Source organism: Pleurodeles waltl, chromosome 1_2 (genome assembly GCF_031143425.1).
Source record: "Pleurodeles waltl isolate 20211129_DDA chromosome 1_2, aPleWal1.hap1.20221129, whole genome shotgun sequence".
Classification (NCBI taxonomy): domain Eukaryota; kingdom Metazoa; phylum Chordata; class Amphibia; order Caudata; family Salamandridae; genus Pleurodeles; species Pleurodeles waltl.
This window is the reverse complement of record NC_090437.1, coordinates 1,039,215,899-1,039,230,979: the sequence shown is the minus strand read 5'-3', so window position 1 is coordinate 1,039,230,979 and position 15,081 is coordinate 1,039,215,899. Positions and strand designations below refer to the sequence as shown.

At 48.6% G+C, this 15,081-nt stretch overlaps 1 protein-coding gene across 1 annotated transcript in view; it reads right to left on the bottom strand.

The window, feature by feature from the left end:
- ARAP2 (ArfGAP with RhoGAP domain, ankyrin repeat and PH domain 2) overlaps positions 1-15,081 on the bottom strand; it is a 1,093,539-nt gene that overhangs the window by 361,309 nt on the left and 717,149 nt on the right. The window contains exon 23 of the mRNA XM_069202133.1: positions 5,793-5,940. Within this exon, the coding sequence (XP_069058234.1) occupies positions 5,793-5,940 (148 nt within the window). The remainder of the gene's footprint in view (positions 1-5,792; positions 5,941-15,081) is intronic.

The following is a 15,081-nucleotide window of genomic DNA, read 5'->3' as shown; positions in this document are numbered from 1 at the left end:
TGGGCATGGCGGGGGGCATGGCGGGGGGCCTGGCGGGGATGGGGGGCATGTTGGGCATGGCGGGGGGCCTGGCGGGGATGGGGGGCATGTTGGGCATGGCGGGGGGCCTGGCGGGGATGGGGGGCGTTGGGCCACTGGAAAGGAAAATGCTGAGAAACTTGAACGTGGTATTTCTCCCTCCCTGTACGTGTCACATAGGTCCGCGCCCATGAGAAGATCGGGATTTGGCGTGCCATCGCCAAGGAAGTCCGGGCCCTGGGGGTCCACCATCGACGGGGCACCCACTGCCGCAAGAGGTGGGAGGACATCCGCCGCGGGACCAAGAAGACCGCCGAGTCTCTGCTGGGGATGGCCTCCCAACGTAGGCGGGGTGCCTGCCGTCAACTGAGCCCCCTGATGTTCCGGATCCTGGCGGTGGCCTACCCTGAATTGGATGGGCGCGTGAGGGCAGCACAGCAGACACAAGGGGGTGAGTACAAGCATTATCTACTCTGTTGTCGCGCAGTGGAGGTGTCTGGGTGGGGGAGGAGGGCTGGGGGTCCCCCTAGGCCAGGGCGATATCTGTAGGCTGGGCACCCCCGTAAGCCCCTGTGTCCCCAGCCACCACCCTCAGTAGTTTGTCAGTACAGCCATCCCTGGGCCGTGTCATCCATGGGTGCAGTTGTCAACTCTAGGCGTGTAGGCCATGTTCCACGGAATGCGTAGCGTACCCCAAGTGCGCAACTTAGTGCAGGGGGCATCTGTGTCTGTCATGTCCGCTAACTGTACCGGAGATCCATGTACTCAATATCCCTTTATTTCTCTCTCCCCCCCCCTTTTTGTTTGTCTTTCTGTGCTTGTGTGCATCAGCATCATCAGGCGGAGGAGAAGTGGCATCGGGGCAGGAGGGAGCTGCATCTCACATGGCCCAGGAGGGCCATGCCACAGAGTCAGACTGGACCAGTGAGACGGAGGGCGAGGGGAGCTCCACGACGGGGACGACTGGAGCCTGCAGCGACACGGACACGTCCTCGGAAGGGGGCTCCCTTGCGGGGGTGGCACCATCCGTGCCCCCCGCCATTACAGGTACAGCCGCCACCCAGCGCACCATCTCCGCCCTCCCAGCAGCCCCTCCGCGTTCGCCCCGTGCCCGCTCTGCCAGGAAGCCGGGCATCTCCTTCGCCCCAGGCACCTCAGGCCCTGCCCCTGTTACCCCCGCTGCCCTCAGTGAGGAGGTCATTGACCTCCTCCGAACGCTCATTGTTGGGCAGACTACCCTTTTGAATGCCATCCAGGGGGTGGAGAGGGAGGTTCATCGCAGCAATGCGTACCTGGAGGGCATTCATTCGGGTCAGGCTGCCCATCAGCGATCGTTCCAGGCTCTGGCCTCAGCACTGACGGCAGCCATTGTCCCTGTCTCCTGCCTGCCTCTACTAACTCCCTCCTCCCAGTCTCCTGTTCCTCTGCCTGTCCCACCCACACCATCAGACCAGCCTGCACACACCTCAACACCCAAGAGAAGCTCATCCAAACATAAGCACCACAGATCACGCAGACATTCACACACGCAACATTCCGATGCAGAAATGCCAACAGTCACTACCACCTCTGTGACCCCCACCTCCTCGTCTCCCTCCTCCCTCCCTGTGACGTCTACACTCACACCTCCATTCACCTCACCATCAGCCAGTGTTTCCATCACCAGCACACCCTCCACTCCAGTCCGCACACGTGCAGTCACCACCCCCACTGCCATTTACACGTCCCCTGTGTCCTCTCCCACTGTGTCTGTCACCCCCTCTTCCACACCACACAAACGCAGCCACCCACCCACCCAACAGCCATCCACCTCACGACAGCCTATCCCTCCTGCACCTGCACCCAAAGACAGCAAACGTGACTCACCTACAACCACATCCTCTCCCTCCACTCCCATTCCCACTGTACCTACCACTCTCCATTGTCCCAAGAAGCTCTTCCTCGCCACTACTAACTTCTTTCCTGACCCTGAGCCCCCCCCTCCTTCTCGTCGGGGTAAGAAGAGCACCTCAGCCACCACCAGCCCTGCAGCCCCCTTGACAAGGGTGCAGGGGTATTGGAGCCCGCCAGCCCGCATGTCTGGATCTTCGCCCAGCAGCAAGGGGACAGCCAGCCCACCCCCTGGGAAGAGGAGCAGAAGGCGGAAGGGGCGCCGCAGGAGCCCGCCTTCTACATCCCCCCCGGACACCACCCAGAGACAGTCACCAGCCACAGCTCCAAAGGGAGGAAAGGGCCACAGGCCGACGACTAAGGAGGGCAAGGGCAGCAAGTTGGAGAGGTCAGGCAGCAGGCCTGCTGCCCAGGAGGAGCCCACAACCCCCATAGCTGCTGCCCCGGGAGGAACCGGCACAGCTGCCCCGGGAGAGCCCACCACCCCCATAGCCGCTGCCCAGGGAGGACCCAGCCCAGCTGGCCAGGAGGGCCCCACCACCCACAGCCCAGGTGGGCAGTGAAGGAGCACCATCCCCGCTGCCCAGGAGGGCACCACCAGGCAATTAGCAGTTGGCCATAGACCGTCCGCCGTCTCAAGAACCGCTGAACTGGGCCCTTCAAGGCAAGGAGCGCTGAACTGGGCCCCGCCGTCTCAAGAACCGCTGAACTGGGCCCTTCAAGGCAAGAACCGCTGAACTGGGCCCCGCCGTCTCAAGAACCGCTGAACTGGGCCCTTCAAGGCAAGAACCGCTGAACTGGGCCCCGCCGTCTCAAGAACCGCTGAACTGGGCCCTTCAAGGCAAGAACCGCTGAACTGGGCCCCGCCGTCTCAAGAACCGCTGAACTGGGCCCTTCAAGGCAAGAACCGCTGAACTGGGCCCCGCCGTCTCAAGAACCGCTGAACTGGGCCCTTCAAGGCAAGAACCGCTGAACTGGGCCCCGCCGTCTCAAGAACCGCTGAACTGGGCCCTTCAAGGCAAGAACCGCTGAACTGGGCCCCGCCGTCTCAAGAACCGCTGAACTGGGCCCCGCCGTCTCAAGAACCGCTGAACTGGGCCCTTCAAGGCAAGGAGCGCTGAACTGGGCCCCGCCGTCTCAAGAACCGCTGAACTGGGCCCCGCCGTCTCAAGAACCGCTGAACTGGGCCGTTCAAGGCAAGGAGCGCTGAACTGGGCCCCGCCGTCTCAAGAACCGCTGAACTGGGCCCCGCCGTCTCAAGAACCGCTGAACTGGGCCCTTCAGGGCAAGAACCGCTGGCCCTTTGGCAGACGTGGCAGGGCAGGATCTATCTCGGGCAGGGCTGCAGGATGTCCTCTGGCCAACTTGCCTCCTCCAGTGGCAGTGGGGTCTGTTATGGACTGTATGGACTGTGGCTTTGTTCTCCCCAGGATGGCCCAGTGGGCAGGCCACCCACTGTATGGACTGTTTGGACTGTGGCTTTGCTCTCCCCAGGATGGCCCAGTGGGCAGGCCACCCACTGTATGGACTGTATGGACTGTGGCTTTGCTCTCCCCAGGATGGCCCAGTGGGTAGGCCACCCACTGTATGGACTGTTTGGACTGTGGCTTTGCTCTCCCCAGGATGGCCCAGTGGGCAGGCCACCCACTGTATGGACTGTTTGGACTGTGCCTTTGCTCTCCCCAGGATGGCCCAGTGGGCAGGCCACCCACTGTATGGACTGTTTGGACTGTGGCTTTGCTCTCCCCAGGATGGGCCAGTGGTCATGGAGTCCCCTCGTGGATCTGGCGTTGTGTACTCAAGTGGCTGAGGTGCCCCCCCTTCCCTTCCCCCTGAGGTGCCTGTCCTATTTTCTTTCTGATGCCCCTGCAGTGTTCTCTCCGTGGAGTTCTTGTCATGGGACTGGGCCTTGCCCCTTTGCACAGGACCCCTGTGATCCACGGACAGTGGTTGGACTACATTTAGTAGCTGTATATATTTTGTACATAGTTTATTTATTTATTGGGATTAATGGTGTACATATTTCAATATATCTGCCCGTTTATGATCTCTTCTTTTGGTCTTTGCATTATTTCGGAGGGGGGTGGTTTGTGGGTTGTGACAGTGATCTGTGGGAATGCATTGATGTGTGTGTTGTAGTGGGTGTGGGTGGGTGGGTGTGTGCCGGTAATCTTTTCCCTCCCCTGTGTCGTAGGTGCCGTACTCACCGATGTCTTCCGCGCCGCCGGGCGTGCTCCTGGTATATGAGGAGGAATAGGAGTGCGGGGATGACCTGCAACTCTGGCTCCATACTGCCGGAATCTCGCGTGGAGTGCGTAGAGGTGAGCGTTTTCCCGTTCGTAGTCTGTTTCCGCCGTGTTCTTATCGGCGGTGCTCCCGCCCCGGAAAAGGTGGCAGATTGGTGGGTCGTAATAGGGTGGGCGGTACTTTGTCTGCCGCCGGGCTATTGGCGGGAACCGCCGCGCTGTTTGTTTGTACCGCTGTGGCGGTCGGAGTGTTAAGTTGGCGGGCTGTGTTGGCGGTTCCCGCCAGGGTCAGAATTGCATATTTTAGACCGCCGGCCTGTTGGCGGCTTGGCCGCCGCTTTATCACCGACCGCCAGGGTCAGAATGAGGGCCATAGACTATAATTATTCAACAAAAACACTAATTGCAACTGTTCTGCTTGTTCTCACTCTCGGTAACCAATCATATTATTGAAGATGCTCTGAGTAGGTACACTTCCCCCTCTCTCTCAGGGCAACAAAATAATCCATGTGTGGCTACGTCCTTGAGTTGTTACACTGGACACACTATCAGTACAGTCACCTCTTCCTATGAGTTGCTCTCCCATCCTGGCATTACCATCTCCTTCAGATGATAACCAATACATAACAATAAGCAGTAGGCGTCTGGGAAAATAGCATCTGCAATGGAAAAACTCATAACGTACAAAATAGACAGTAATGAAATGTGCAGTCCTCTTAGCCTTTAATGTGTAACAGTCGACATTCAAGATGGAAATACAAATGAGGCAAACTTTAAGCCTGTTAACTCAGGTGCTGCTCATGATGGCTACGAATTATATGATTAATATGGAAGTTATTCAACAATATGAATCTCATTTTGTTAATAAATGCCTTTATGAAAATTTTAAATGACACTTTCCCGCATAAAGAACAAAATGTTAGTATTTCCAACTAATTTTTGATGATATATTTTCCTTCTTTTTTCTGTTTGACCGTTGTCTGTGTTTTTGGTTAGCATGACTTTTGAATAAGAATGTGTCTAGGTTGTGGGTGAACAAGAGAGTCAGTCGTGTTTTTGTTCTGAAATGTGTGTTGAGGTTGTGAGGTCTGTGCTACCTGCTGAATTAATTAATGCTGAGAAAGTGTTGATGACCATGTAATTTAGAATTTTCATAAATAGCACTTGCTGTATCATGGAGGGAATGGTGTGCAGGGTCAAGCACAAGGCGTGTAAAAACATTCAGACATTGAGAAGCAGAGTTTCTGGGCTATAGCAGGCCTTAATGGAGCCAAGCAAGATACACCCTTATCTGTTTTGCGCTTTGCAAGACTTGGAAGCCTCAGAGAACTAATGTGGAGGATTTAAGGCATATGGCGCAGGTCAAGGATTTCGCAAAAACAACCTACACCCAATACTGATATGGCAAAAATATTTGTAGACGGACAGACAAGACACACCATGCAGTTAAACAGATACAGTTTCAAAATATATATAGGTAAAACATGTTTGCTTGTTTCCTGCCCAGGATATAACAATTACACATTTCACTTACAGAAACTAGGAGAAAACAATTCTTATTAGAAAGAAAATAACCTATTGCACAGTTACATAGACAACTAATATTCTAACACATTAATTTGGGTGAAAAAAACTTACTTGAAAAAGTTGTACATAATTGTTAATTAGATCCTCAATAACACTAACTTCTTCGGCATGTTGACCTTCTGTTTGAAACAAGCAGGCAGAAAATGCCATGGCTAAATTGTGAGTGGCCAGGCAATTAATTTCTGAACACTTCCATACCCTGCGAAAACAAAGCACACCAATTAGAGCTCATTGTTATTTCTTTGCGCATGCCACCTTTGAAGGACACAGTACCTATACTTTCATGATTGTTAAAATTAATTATGCCCATGATGCTCATTATTATTCTGAAATAACACATTTGGTGTTGTTAATAAATAACTTCACATCTTTACCTAACAAATTTGCAAACTTTTCTTCAAGAAATTTGAAACTTGTTGAGTTGTCTCCTCTGTTCTCAGTAGGACGAAACACAAAGCTACCCACGGTGGGACGTAAGCCTGTGTACCTGATGTTACATAGATTTAGAAGGCGTCGTGCTTCAGGCAGCACTGCTTTCAATCCAACTTCAAAAAATGAATTCATACTTTGTGAATATTCACAAACACGTTCGCACCATGAAATCGTACATTTTTAATTTCATACTGTGCGCGGTATCTTTTTAGTAAAATGTGACATTCATACCCCACACCATATGCTTTGTCAAAATATTTTGATCAAATAATGATAGCATTAATTTCAAAATGCAGGAAATAAATACGTGCAAAGTACCGTGAGGAAAAACTGATGTCCATATCTTACACAAAGAGGAAGTTAATTTATTTTTATGTTTTTCAACAAAGAATTTGCATTGGAATATAGACCAATGGACATGGCCTCTGGGTGGTACTGAATTTACAAGCCACATATTTAATTACTTTATTTCCTTCAATGTCCCATTTCTTATTTATTGAGAAAAAAATTCTAGCTTACGCTCAAGAATTTTCTATTCTATTAAGGACACAGAGGCAAGGATTATGCTTCTTCTTCTTTGCTGTTTAATATAACTCAAAATACAACACCCAATTAGATTTAAACTCTTCATAAAACTGTTTCCCATAAACACACGTGACATTATACCAGTAGCACCAATCATGGCACATATCATATATAAACACCACAGTGCCAAAAACTGTCCTCTTTCTTTGCCCTATGCGCAACTTTCATCTCAACTGGACACCAAAGTAGAATACTTTGGGAATGTCACCAAAGACTTGGCTACGATTTTCTCCAAACAAAACTGAGGACCAACCACGTCTGGTACTAGAAGGAAAAGAACTTGGGTCATTCACCCATTCTTAGGATTGGAATCTGTAAAGAAACAAAGAAACAGGTAAACGTCATGTAAAACAATCTGGATATGACATTGGGCGGGAATTGAGAACATGATATTCATAGTTTTTCATGAATACATTGGAACAACAACATTACAAAAGAATCAGAGAAAACATGAGTGGGTGGGATAATCCTCGCCTCTGTGTCCTTAATAGAATTGAAAATTCTTGATAAGTTATCTAGAAAATTGTTTATTCTGGGTCAGGACCGGAGGCTGCGAATTATGCTTGTTTAAAGTTGTTGTGTAAGAAAGAAGCAACATTTAAAATTGGTTTATAATAGAAGGTCTTAAAAGTAGAATTTGCGGACCAGTCTACAGCTTTCATTATGTCTTGGAGCTGATGCGCCAAGCTACAGGATTTGGATGCCATCGCCCCTCGAACTGAGTTCGCGCCAAGCTTAGAGTTGTCTATACCTTCTTCGGTCAGAATCCATTTCACCAGTGAGCCAAGGTGGCTGATGAGACAGGATGAAAAGCTTTCTGAAGAGCTTTGAGTTGACCTTCATGAGACTGACGGAATTCCCTCTTACGGTCTTCATACTCCTTTAAACACTGAACAATGCATAACTTGGAGTCTGCAGGGGAACTAGGATAGGTCACTTGTCTGGAAAGTGTCTTCGTCCTTTGGGAAATTGAGATGGTAATGCCCTCGGGAGAATATACTCTATCAAAGATATCTAAGGCATGGACGTCATAAACACGTCTGCAAGTGACTAAACATAGAAGCCAAATCAACTTCACCGACAATTGTTTTCTGGACAGGTCACAATTAGCGGGCCATCTCTTTAGAAACTTTACGATAATGTTGCCATCTCATAAACAAGAGTATTTGGGAAGAGGGGGAATGGCTCAATGAATGCCCCTTATAACCCTACTAACTAGAGGATGTTCTCCAACTGGTTTCCCGTCAATGAAAGCATGGCCTGCAGATATATAATTGTTGATGTAGAAGTACCTCAAGCATCCAGAGGTCATGTCTGCTCGGAAGTTAGTCACAGAACTAAGTCCCCATGGGATCTTGGTTCCATGAATTGCACCAACCCAACAACTTTCACAAAGCAGAGGCATAGCATTTATGAGTGGAATCTGCCGAGGACTCGGATATAATCTTAAGAGAGTTCTGAAAGGTCTGGCACAAACCATAGTTGCCTGAAATTCGCCAAGCCATGAGCCGCAGCCTAGATTGTACAAGAGGATGCAGGAGACCTGCCAGGTCTGTGAAGAGATTAGTAATCCATGGAATCTGGACTGGGAGATCTCAAGACATTTCTAAAAGGATTCGAAACCAGGGTTTAGCTCTCCACAAGGGATTGACCAGGATCAGTTCCGTTCTCTGGGGCCAAATCTGTGCCAACACTCCAGGAAAGGCATAATGAAGAGGGGCCGCCATTATTGGAGGAAGGCACCTGTGGATAAGGCCATGGGATCTGGCTGCCAAGAGAAGAACTGGGTCACAGTTGATGAGACAGACTGGAGGCAAACAGGTATATCTGATACTGACCCCAACGAAGTTGAAGGGCTTGGAAAACCGAATGGTGAAGTTTCCATTTACTGGGATTCCTAAGAAACCTCGAGATTCAATAGGCTACCATGATGAGTTGCCCAGGGAGGTATTTCACCGTCATTTATCTGTGGCTCTGAAGACAATAATGCCAAAACATTTTATCGCTCTCTGCTAAGACACAGGAATTTACCCCTCCCAAATTGTTCACGGACTGCAGAGATGCTGTCAATCTTGAGGAGCACAAAACAACTGGGCCAGGGAGCTAATGTCCTGATTGCAAAGGAGCCCACCAAAAACTCCAAGTTGTTTATGTGGAGGTGAGTCTTGTCTCATGACCAACAGCTGCCTGTGGAGATGGTGCCACACCTGGCACCCCACTTGCTGGTGTCGGACTCCAGAATCACATCTGGGAGTAAGCCAAAAATAGCTCTGCCGTTCCAGGCAGACATATGGTGTAGCTACCAATGAAGTTCATTCCTTGTGTCTGTAGTGAGTATTATGAGCTCTGAATATGAGAGGCCCTTCTGACGGTGGTGCATTTTTTAAGTTTAGTAAGGCTCTATTGTGCAGTGAAGTGGAGTGGAGCCAGAAATATTGCTTGGATGAGTGAGGCAATCCTGGCACATTTTCCATAGAGAAATATTGTCCTTGCCGAGAGTGGAGGGGGATCTCCTTCTGAATTAAGTGTAATTTCTGGGCCCTGAGCGATAGAGGAGAAGAGTCAATCTGGAATCCTAGAAATTCCATCTGACAAGAGGGACTCAACATTAACTTATGTGCTTTGATGAGAAAACCCAGCTCTTGAAGTAGCTGAATGGTCCACTCTAGGTGTTGAGTGACACACTGAATGTCTTGAGCAATGATGAGAATGTCATCCAGGTAGATTATCATTCCAACCTCCCTGGACTGAAGGTTCTCCACCACTGGCCACATGCCCTTGGTAAAGCACCAAGGAACGCACAAAGGGCCAAAAGGAAGGAGTTGAAATGAAATCACTGATTGTTCCACAAGAACTGAAGAAATCTGTGGAGGGGGAAAAATTGTAATCGAGTGGTAAGCATCTTTAAAGTTGAGATGGACCATCCAGTCTCCCTCTCTGGGAATATCCCTGAGGAGATGAATCCCCTCCATTTTGAAATGTCAATATAGGATTCAACTGTTGAAATCTTTAAAATTGATCACTAAGCAGAGACCACCTCCTTTCTTGGTCACTACTAATATGGTGCTGCAGAACCGCAAAGGGTCCGCTAGGCAAGGAGAGATTGCATCTTTGGACTGGAGTTGGTCTATCTCCTGTTACATAAAGGAGTGATCTAGTGGGGGAAAATGAATTGCATGGGGGGAGATGATTGGAAAGAAGTTCCGAAAAATTCCATCTTGAACCCCATTATTGTTTCAAGCACCCACAGGATGGATATCAATTGTGACAAGTTGTTCCTGAAATGTTTGGTTCTGCCCCCCTAATAACACTGAGGGATGTTGAATTAGGTTTACCTTGAGTGTTGGAGTCGGAGGAGCCATGGGAGCAGGTAAAAAGGCAGTGGTGAAACTTGTTGCCGAATAACAGCCCATTAGCTAGAGGGCCTGGTTCTGCATTAGCCAACTCTGCCAATTTGGGGGCTATTGCCAATAGTATGGAGCATCTCCTTTCAATAAAGATGACGCAATTTGAATTATGTGATAAGCATAGGGCACATTGTGCCCACCCAGCGCGCATCAGGATCTATGGCAACGCCCATTTCTTTTGCTGACACTGCACCATCCAATATTTTGCATGAAGTGCCAGACAGGTCGAGTACTTTATCCTGGCAGGATTTCCAAGATCTGTCAATCCTTTTTTGTGGTTTTTGTCTGATCGCATGAGAAAAGCGGCAAGGTTTGAGTCTAGTTCGGGGGTCAGGGCCACCTTTTCAGGAATGTCAGGGGGGGGCACTCACAGCAAAGGCAGTTTTGCACGTCTTTATCAAAGTCTTTCCAGAGTTTGTCTCTTGTGTAATCACAGACCGCGGAAAGCAGTGTGCAGTCAGAGGACCTTGGGTCTATGATTGCTTGAGTATCAAAATAGAGCTGAGGGGTTGGGGACCTCTCTCGATGAAATGGAGGACTGTTGGCTGTCAGAGGGTAGGCAGGGTGCTTTTTGGGGGCGTCACAGGGAGTCACTTTCAGAATTAGACAGTGGGGAGCATGAATCATCTAAAAATGTGTCTAGAGGAGGGGTAATGCATTGGGAACTGGTGGAAGATTGTGTAGTGTAACCATGATCTGTGTAGAGAGCTTGGGAGAGATGGGCCATAGAAGCAGCGGGGGGCCTGTCTGGAACTGGAGTGGGATTAACTTCTTTAGAAGACAATGGCATGGCAGTGGCAAGGCCACAGGGGGGAACAGTCAGGGCAAAATGTTTAAACTGTTTAGAGATGTGTTGGAGCACCAATGCAATGGCTTCATTTACTGACTAAGCGACAGAGGCATCAAGGGCATGTACTATGTCTTCTGCCAGGATTGTCTTCTTGATACTGGTAATAGGATTCATCAGCTGCCTGATTATCTGTCATGGTGAGAAGAGGAATTTGTGTAGTACTGCAAAGTTCTCTAAAATTCTTTTGATATTCTCAAAAAGTACTGTGAGGCAACCAAGGGAGAGTGGGTCAATTAGGGAGGTTGGAATGAAAGTGCTACACAGTCGGAAGGACTCGTAGAGCTCCAAATATTTCCTGCCCTGAGACAAAGCCAGTTGTAGCCAATTATATAGCCCTGGCAATGGGCTTCTTTGTAAGATAAAAATGTGTCCAACTTTACGCCAAGGTATTTGTAGTGTTTGACCAATGCTATGTGTTTATAAGCAGCCACCCATTTGAACTTAATACGACTGATGTTATGGGAGCCCGAGAAGCAGATCACTTTAGTTGTGATTTAAATCAATACCCCACGTATACAGGTATTCATCCAGTTTAGTAATAGAGCGCTGGAGGCCCAAGTGAGTCTGACTGAAGAGGACAATGTCATCTGCATATTTTAGAATGTGCACCTGTTTGTTTGCTAATTTGGGGGGTCGCTTGCCACTTCTGCTAATCTGGAGCCAAGGTCAGCCATATAGATGTTAAATGGTGCCAGGATGAGCACCCACTCTTGTTTTAGTCTGGGGATCTTCTGTGTGATTCTGTTGCTATTTCCAATTTTAACCTGAACCCAGATATGTGTGTGTAGATTTGTGATTATATCTAGCAGGTTTGGTGGTATGCCCCAGCTGGCCATTTTTGACCATAGTTTATGGAGCAGTACCTTATCAAAGGCAGCCTTTAAGTCAATGAAGCAGGCGTAAAGTGGCATGTGTTTTCTTTTGGCTTTTTCAGCAAGAAGTGAAACCGCTAAAAGATTGATTGAGGACTTCATTCCTGCCCTGAAGCCCGTCTGTGTTTTTGGGATGAGGTTGGAAGCGGAGTCCATACTTCCAGGTCCAGTAACTTCCACATTAATCAGGGCAATTAGGCGATAGTTTGTTGGGTCAGATCTCGAACCAACTTTGTATATTGGATGCAAAATGCTGCCTCTCCATGACAGTGGTATAATGTTGGCAAAAAAGCCTGATTGAACAGTGGTGTGAGGATCAAAGCCCAGAAAGGATGGGCTTCCTTGAATGTACGGCTAAATAGCTAATTTGGGCCAGGAGCCCCAATCCGATATTATCTTCTTGAGGGTTAACTATAGTGGTGCCTGGGGCAGCCAAAGTGTGTCTAATGAGGATTGAGGTTGACAAGTTAAGGAAGCGTGTTCCACACTAGGCAGAGTGGGCGTCATATTCCTAACTTCCTGGTCCAATGAGAAAGCTGCCTTAAAGTGGACCATTCTGCTTCTGAGATTCCTGCATTATGATGGCTAGTTCTCCCATTTGCAAGGGAATTGATTTCAGCCCAAAAGCGGTGGCTATTCTTTGTTTTGCATGCATGAAGGAGCTTCAGCCAGACTTGGGTCTGGTAGGACCGCTTAGCAGACCAATTATTGTTCTTATATTGTGATCTTAGGGCAACAATGTGTTGCCTGGAATCGATACCGACAGAAGGATCTTGACGGCCTTATTTAGTTTTCTTTTTTCCAGCTGAAGGGCATAGGTGAACCATGTGGCTCCCCCCTTGGTGGTTTTGCGATTTCCTGCCCTAATTGCTGCAAAGCGACTGTAAAGTGTTGTGGTTAAGGACTCCCAGAAGTGTATCAAATGTGGATTATAAACTGGGTTATACTGTCAGACTATGTTGAGTGTAAAGTGAATTAAGGTCTCAGTATCTACTCCTTTCCATATCAAACGCCTGAGTTGTAGGCACCTGGGGTGGTGAGTAGATCACTGGCGTGAGGTGCTTTCAGGGGGTTTAACAGAAGTTCGATGTTTTGGCAGAAGTGGTCACTCTCTACTCTGTCGAGGATACTGTAGTGAGTGACGACTAGTAGTAACTCCAGGTCTACAAAGTATAGTCCAGGGTTGAAGAGGACTTGATCATGACTCTGGTGAAGGCTGATGGTTGGTCTTGAGGGAATCGGCTGTTGAGGGGAGTAAAGTCCCCTGCATTCCAAAGCCATAACGCATTCTTTCCCAAGATGGTCATTTTTGTTGAATTATGTAATTACGGGGGTATTTTATAGTTTGTGTTCAACAGTGGAGATTGATTGTGATTGGTGTTACTTCCTAATAGGTGCATGTTGAAGACCCCTGATAAGACCAGCCTTGTGTGGGAGAACATGTGTTGTAGAGATTTAACTAGTTTGTATAAAACTTCAAGTTTCCACGCCTTGCCTTTTCTGTTTGGATGTATATAGACATTGCACAGTAAAAGGCAGAGCTTATGGTGTAAATGTGAGGTAGTTAGGGAAGTGAATTTAACAGACTGGGCTCAAAAAATGGCCAAATCAATCAGAACGTATTGCCATAACAGATGAGTTCCAACGTACATTTACATTCCACCTGCCATTGTCTGTTTCTTGGCAGCTAGGTGATATTCCTTGAAGTCTGTGATGGGAATCGGCTGCTCTGACCATATTTCCTGCTGCAGCACAATGTAGTGTTTTGACAAATAGTTGATGAAGTCTTTCTCTTCTACCTTATTGCTTAGGTAGTTGATGTTCCAGGAGCACAGGGTTAATAAGTTGGGGTTGTGGCTGCTTGATATTCACGCCACCATCTTGTCCCCTCCCGAGGCACATGAGTCGCTAGCGAGAGACACTTGTCACATATAACTGGGCGCACCTGGTACTGTTGTTTGTTGAACGATAAAATACAAGGTGGTATTAGGAGACGGTTCAAGGGGGCTGATTGCTCCCCTTCTCATCCAAGTGCTTTAGTTCCTACTCCTCATAAATCGGCTGTGTTTTGGACTAAGGGGTCTCGGATAGGGCTCTGATACAGTCCTTGTCAGTTCAATACCCCATCTTAAGAAACTGTCCCTGTTTTGCCATACTAGTGCGGCAGTCCTACTATCAGACCAGGTGACCACTGTTGTTTCACTTCCTGGTATAGCTAAATTGGCCTTAAATTGAACACACTCAATGTGATCAGATTGAAGGTGGTTGAGACTGACGTTGGCCCGGACCAGCTTTAGAATTGCTGCCCCATTTAGGATGTTGTGCCCTCCTCTGGACTTGTAGTGGGGAATCATCTCGGTTCTCAATGTTTTTTTTCTCGAAGCTACCTCTATACCATTGTTGGTCCTCCAGGAGCAGTAAGCGGGATTCCACGGGGGTTATATGGGCGATAAGGAAGCTGTTACAGGCCGTTATTAGCTGACAAGTCACAGGGAAGCTTGGAAATGGCATCCTGAGTTAAATGGCTTGCCGGAGCTACGTGGCGGAGGGAATTTGTGTGGTGCTGGGCATGGCTGAGGTTAGGGGGATGATCTTTGACCAGAGCAGAAGGCTGAACTTTGTCTTGGGCCTTAGTGAAAATCTGAGGATACTGACGTACGTTAGATTGGCTGTTCCACGCCATTGTTTACTAACAGGTCTTGGGTGAGTTCAGGAGTCACTACGGGGAGGCCTACCATGGCTGCATGGCATGGGGGAGCAGGACAATGTTGAATTTGGCAGAAATTATGGGTCTGAATATTGGCCGGGCTGATTGGCTGAGTTGTTACTTGAACATGAACATGGGGGACCTGCCACAAATTAGAGCCCATTTGTTGGTGGCCCCAGTCTTTAGAACTGTTATGAAGAAGCACCTTACTCTGTTCCTCTGGATTTAGGACATGGGGTGCTGATGGAATTCTGTCTACTGACTGATCTGAACTGTCTGGAGCTACGTGGGCCATATCAGACCTTTCCATTTGAGTGGGCTGTGGGGGGGTGTGCTCTTTGGCTTGCAGGGGGTTGTGTGTTGTGTGGTACTTTGTGTTGAAAGAGCAGGTAAAGTGGCTGTAATTGTGGTTGGTCATTGTGCTCCGCAGCAAACTGAGGGTGCCCAGGGCAAACATATAGTTGCTATTTCTTCTGCTTGTTGTTCC